Raw genomic sequence first — 6,953 nt, forward strand, 5'->3', positions numbered from 1 at the left:
GTGTTTGTGAAAGTGCGGGGAGGAGGTCTTCCGAGCTGGCTTAAAAAGATACAATGTCTGAACACAGAGATCAGGGGTCCGTATCTCGAAAGCGTCTTTGCTATCGTCGTTAGCAAAGTCCTTCGTAAGAGCGACTCAACTCTCTCTCGACAGCGACGCTCACCACTAAATCCAAGGGAACGGTAAGACGGTCTTAAGACGGTCTTAAGACGGTTAGCAACGACAAGAATCGAGAAACGGACCCCAGAGTGGCGATGAAAAGAAATAAAGCCCAGGAGATAAACAGATACCCTTGTCATCATACCCATGTCACTGCAAAAAAGTGCATATCACATGATCCCTATGTCATGTCCTCAAACCTATCACATACAAAATCAACAAAAAAAGAATAGTTATAATATTAACAACAACAATAATAATAATAATAATAATAATAAAAACAAAGCAAAAGGCTGGAGCAAATTGCTAACATACTTGCTAGGGCAGCCCACAATGCATTTGGGCAAAACAAATAAACAACCTCAACAAAAACAAACGAACGAACAAACAAACAAACAAACAAATAAAGGGTGAAAGAGTGGATCCAAACAGGTCGGCCAGGCCAGGCCAGGCGAGGGTGCTGTAGGAGAGAGCAGTCTAACCCCTCATGTGCATCATGTCCTGTGTGTGGTCCAGGTTGGGTTCTCCCTCCCTCCCATTTCATAACCACACACACACACACACGCACACACGCACACACACACACTCACTCACTCACGCACACACTCACTCACTCACTCACTCACTCACACACTCACTCACACACTCACTCACTCACTCACTCACTCACACGCAAGCACACACGAACGTTCTCTAAACACAATCACTCACTCACTCACTCACTCACTCACTCACGCACACACTCATTCACTCGCTCACTCACTCGCTCACTCACTCACGCACTCACTCACGCACTCACTCACTCACTCACTCACGCACACACTCACGCACACACTCACTCACTCACACAATCACACACTCACTCACTCACGCACTCAGAGGCACACACACGCAAGCACACACGCACACTCTCTAAACACAATCACCCTCCATCCACAGATATTCTGGGTTCAAGGTGTCCCATCCTACGTTCTCCACACGGATGAATGCACACACATACACATACACACACACATACACACACACACACACACCAGCCCCAACCCCCGTCGTCAGCTAACCCCCATCCCCTACCCACACTCCGTCAGGTAGGTCAGCTGCCATTGGTGATGATGACAGACGTTCCCTTGTGGGCGGGCGCTTGCACTTGCTCCGCCCCCTGCATGCGCAGGTGGGAGGCGGCCATCTCGTAGGCCGAGGACCCGCCGCAGTAGCCCCTCAGGGCGTCCGCCTCGTACAGTTGCTCCAGCGCGTAGCCCGTCAGCGAATAGGCCGCCGCCGTGTGCTTCTCGGTCAGCGAATAGGCCGCCGCCGTGTGCTTGTCCGTCAGCGAATAGGCGGCGGCGGCCGCGTGCTTGTCCAGGTATGAGGCAGGGGTGCGCGGGTGCGAGGGGTACAGGGCCGGGGTGGGGGAGGCCGCGCAGGAGCTCGGGTAGGATGCGGCCAGCTGGGAGGCCGGGTGGTGTGAGTGTGGGTGCGGGTGTGGGTGATGGTGGGGGCTGGGGTGCTGTTGCTGCTGCTGCTGCTGTGGGTGCGTGTGCCCAGGATGGGGGTGTCCGGGGTGGCCGGAGGAGGCGTGGGGATGCCCTGGGGTGCCGGTGAGGTGCTGGCTGTGGTGGTGATGCTGGTGCTGGGGGGACAGCTCAGTCTGCTGCTGCTGCTGCTGCTGCTGCTGCTGCTGCTGCTGCGTGTGCTGGAGGTAGTCCTTTGCCTTGCCCCCCAGGCGGTCCGACCCGGGGCTGCCCAGCCGGGAGAGGGGGACGGGGGAGGGCACGGGGCTGACGGCAGGCTGGACCACCACGCCCCCACCGCCACCGCCACCGCCACCACCACCAACCCGACACAGCAACCCCCCCTGGGCAGCCAACGACAGGTCAGTGGCAGTGGCGTAGCAGGACGCGTTGTGGGCTTTGGGCAGGCCGTTGGCGGTGTGCGCGTGCGAGAGTGCGGGCGGGTCCTTGCGGAGATGCAGGCGGCTCTCCTCCTCCTTGATCATCTGCTGCGTGGCGCGGATCAGGGTCTCCATCTTGCTGGGCTCCGGCGGCTGGCCTGCGCCCGAGGCGGGGGAGTGCTGGGGGTGGTAGTGCTGCTGCTGCTGCTGCTGCTGCTGCGGGTCGGAGTGGTAGCGCTCACCACCTCCACCGGAGTCACTGGCTATTGAGCCGCCGCCACCACCACCATCAGGAGAGCTGACAACGCTGTCCTCCTCCTCCCATTGGCTACGAACTATAGAGGGAGAGAGAAGGAGGGAGAGAGAGAGAGAGAGAGAGAGAGAGAGAGAGAGAGAGAGAGAGAGAGAGAGGGGAGTTAGAACCATACTGTACACTACACAAACACTCACACACACACACACTACCACCGCCATCACGAGAGCTGCCCACACTATCCTCCTTCTCCCATTGGACAGAGAGAGACAGAGAGACACAGAGAGAGACGGAGAGAGATGGATGGAGGGAGAGAAAGGGGTTAGAAACAGGCACGCTCCCATGCAAGACCGATGACAGCTTTGGCTGGGCCAGGACCAAGTCACCTGAAAGGCCTCCCCACCCAGATACATACAAGTTGTAATGCAGACCCCAATCTTGGGGCCCCCTCTCTCACTGGGCCTGGGACAACTGACACTTTTGTCCTTCCCTGTTCGCACACACACTCACATGCACTCACACACAGGAGAGCTGGCCACACAGTCGTCCTCTCTCCCACAGGGAGAAAGACTGGATGGCTTCCATCTGTCCATCAAACACTTTGACTAGTGTATTTCTTTCCATGACTCACCATGAATATAGACACACACAAAGACTGACAAGAAACAGACACACAGTCAGTCAGAGACAGACAGACAGACAGACAGACAGACAGACAGACAGACACTCACACACACACAAATACAAAGACACTGTATGTATGAATCCTTAACACAAGGCATAATTTTGGCCCTGTGACTCAATCACACACACACACACACACACACACACACACACACACACACACACACACACACACACACACACACATTAAAATAACTTTTAATACTGTAATTTGTTCTATGAGTCACAGGACACAAGGCAGGCAGGCAGAACGACAGACGGACTCCCACAGGGATGGAGTAAGGAGTTAAGAGCCCCTGACTAAAATCACTTCTCCCTCCTTTTTTCCTTACTCATGTTCAAAGACAGTATGCTAAGTGGGTATGAGGCCGGCGGCTTGGAGACGGGGTGGAGATGGGAGAGGTAGCCAGATGAGGCTGATGATTTCCAGCCCAAAAAATGCTCAAAACCCGCCTGGAAGCACTAAATCCCGCCCAATTCTATTGATTTCTATGGGCAAAATTGGGCGGGTTTTCCTGCAAAATGCCATTTTTACCCGCACACGGCCATCCTAAGCAGCCCAATTGGGCGGGAAACAGCCCAATCTAGCAACACTGGGGAGAGGCTGGTTGACCTGTGGCACGGTGGAGTTGGGCCCAGTTGGCCCACCCATCAATACACCCCTCCATGCATACACACCACATAGTGTACACACCACTGCAGTGAACACTATTACATATTGTATTTTGTTCCATGACTAAAGACGCATGTAGACAGAGACACTTTCAATATTTAATGTGACTGACTGTGCATGTAGACACACACACACACAAACACATTCAATATTGAATGTGAATAACAGTTAAGGCTGTATATGGAAGCAATGTTCCATGACTCACTTCTTAATACACACACACATACACCCTCACACGGGTCAAAGACGTCCAACATGTCCTTCAGTGCAACGGATACTTTTGCTTACTGTAAATGCAAAAAAGGAGATTTAAAAAAAAAAAAATTTGGCTTGGCTTTCATGAATTCACTTTTCAAAAAATTGATTTGAAATGTTGTTCACAGTTACAGTAAGCGAAAGCATCTGTTAGCACTGAAGGACAGTGTCATGTTGGACGTCTTTGACCCACACACACGCTTCAATGCTGTATGTAATGTGACCTTGCATGTCGTGTAGAGACCATGTGTCAGACATGGAGGAAATGTGTGGCGTGTGTCGTCTGTCGTCTGTACTTAAAAGACAAACTCATAGACTCTCACTCTCACTCTCACACCCATACTCTCTCTCTCTCTCTCTCTCTCTCTCTCTCTCTCTCTCTCTCTCTCTCTCTCTCTCTCTTCTCTCTCTCTCTCTCTCTCTCTCTCTCACACACACACACACACACACACACACACACACACACACACACACACACACACACACACACACACACACACACACACACACACACACACACACAAGCAGGGCTGGATTAGCACCCAAGCTAAATATGGCTGCAGTCTAGGGACCCTCACTTACCAGGAGAAAAAAAACAACATAATAGACCGGTCCGAGCCGGGACATAATCGCAACGTTTTCCTGTCAAGGTTTTCTCAATGGATTCTTGTACGTTGGACCATACCGATCAAAATAAGCTTTTGCGCCGTCAAAAAAGTTGTCCGGAATCCAAGATGGCCGCCAGCAATTAAATATGGCCACCAGAATGCCTAAAACCAGTCCTATGTTGGAGGAAATTGTTCAAAGATCACTTTCTTTGGCCTAAGTTGGAGATTTATGGTGACTGAAATAATATTCTGTGGCTTAGAGATCATTATCTCATTGTGCAAATCCAAGATGGCTGCCAAAATGGTCCCCTATACTAAAAATTGTCATATCTCCCGATCGAAAAGGGCTACAACTATAATTCTGGTGTCTATTCATAGGTTTCTATGGTCTGTGAATCCATTTCTGCATGTATTTTGTGAATCTGACCATTTGTTCAATTGTGCAAATCCAAGATGGCCACCAAATGTGTTCCCCTCAACCACAAACTGTATTATGTCCTGATCTAGAAGGGCCAAAACTATAATTCTGGTGTCTATTCATGTTTCCATGGTCTGTGAATCCATTTCTGCATGTATTTTGTGAATCTCGCCATTTGTTCTATCAGAAAATCCAAAATGGCCAACAATGCAGCCACCTCCACTTCAGGGAAACTGTGAAAGATTGGCTACACAGCAAGAATGAAATATGCATTGTAGTCAAGTGATATACTGTAGATGAGTGAATTCAGAAAAAAATAATGCATTTTATTAATATTCTGTGACTCGTAAATCATTAACCAGTACTTTCATCGTCCGAATCCAAGATGACTGCCAGACGTGGCCCTATGAAGTAGGATATCTCCTGTTCTACGAATAGTGTTTGGAATTCTAGTGCGTTTTCAATATATTTTCATGGTCCCTGAATCAATTTCTGTAGGTATTTTGTGAATCCGACTCCTGAAAGAAAATTCTAAATGGCAGACAGCGCCACCACCTCAACTTTGAGGAATGGCCATATGCACGCTATGTAGCAAGTATGATATTTGATTTGTGTGTGTGTGTGTGTGTGTGTGTGAGCGAGTGAGTGATACTGGTCCGAGTAAGCAGGGACAGGCAATCTGGATTGAGAAAGTGAGAAGATCCTGCCAGAATACCCTGCTTGTGCTGCTGACAAAGGTTATGTCACTAAATAGCTCATCAACCTGACTGAAGGGGTAATGTAATTAGGATCAGCTGGTACTTTAAATTGACTGGAGCAAATAGAGTATGTGATGGGGGCTTTAGTATTTGAACCCTGGATGTCCATTCTGTAGGTACAGTAAGACAGAGAGAGAGACTGTGCAAGAGAAAGAGACATGCATTTTCCATTAAAAAAGATGATTGCATAATATGATACGCATCGAGAAGATTGTGCGACACATGACGGAAAAACAGCTAGTGTTATAGCAACGGTTTTATTCGGCAGGAGGAAGGTTGTTTCAATACATAGTTGATGAAAATGGTTTGAAGCGGTAGGCCTATAGGAAATCCACACAGGCACAGAAGCTATTACTGGACCTGGCTCAAGAGTTCCACCAGTTGATGAGGCTCATGTTTGCTCAAACTCCTGATGACAGTTTATTTTGCACAACTGAAATAATAAACAATAAATTAAAGAATAAAAAACTGATGGAAAAGGACCAGTGACAGACACAGAGAGTGTGCTTGTCCTTGCACTTGCTCTTGTACATGGTGCTGGTCTAGATGTATTCAAACTGATCCATGATTCCTGGCATGTGGTAAATAGGACCAACACCACAGAGTGAAAAAATCAGTGAAAAAACACACACACACACACACACACACACACACACACACACACACACACACACACACACACACACACAGGTCACACACACACGCACACGCACACGCACACGCACACGCACACACTCACACACACACCAATACAGCGTGTAACTTGACTGACCGTGCAGGCTGTGTATGGAGGCGATGTGTGGCATGAGATGGGCATCGCAGCTCCCGTCCCCGTTCTCCGGGGACATCTTGGGTACGGGCAGCATGGACACCGAGCGTGCCGCGCCCCACCACGCCTCCCTGCCCGTCTGGGGGGTCCCCAAAAAGTAGCGGCCGGCCTCGCAGCGACCCCCCCTCTCACACGACAAGCCATGCCCGTGTGCGGGCCCGGCTCCGTGGCCGTCCGCGTGGTGGAGGTGGTGGTGGTGGTGGAGGTGTTCCTCGGTGAGTGCCAGGCTGTAGCAGAGCGGGCGAGGGGTGCTGGCAATGCCATCGGAGAACTGAGTAGAGAAGAATAAGGAAGGAAATAGATACTTTATTAAACCTTAAAGGGACACTGTGCAGGAAATGGTCAAAAAAGGTACTGCAACTATGCTGCTCCTTGAAACTGGGTTGGCTATCGCCAAATTCGATATTTAAATGAAATTTTACGTA

At 50.0% G+C, this 6,953-nt stretch overlaps 1 protein-coding gene across 1 annotated transcript in view; it reads right to left on the reverse strand.

The window, feature by feature from the left end:
- Window positions 1-927: 927 nt before the first annotated feature.
- The window catches only part of sim1a (SIM bHLH transcription factor 1a), a 33,123-nt gene continuing 27,097 nt past the window's right edge, over window positions 928-6,953 (reverse strand). The window contains exons 12-13 of the mRNA XM_063199021.1: window positions 6,472-6,799; window positions 928-2,385 (exon numbers count right to left, since the gene is read on the reverse strand). Coding sequence (XP_063055091.1) covers window positions 1,253-2,385; window positions 6,472-6,799 — 1,461 coding nt within the window. The 3' untranslated portion in view covers window positions 928-1,252. The remainder of the gene's footprint in view (window positions 2,386-6,471; window positions 6,800-6,953) is intronic.

Source organism: Engraulis encrasicolus, chromosome 5, assembly GCF_034702125.1.
Source record: "Engraulis encrasicolus isolate BLACKSEA-1 chromosome 5, IST_EnEncr_1.0, whole genome shotgun sequence".
NCBI lineage: Eukaryota > Metazoa > Chordata > Actinopteri > Clupeiformes > Engraulidae > Engraulis > Engraulis encrasicolus.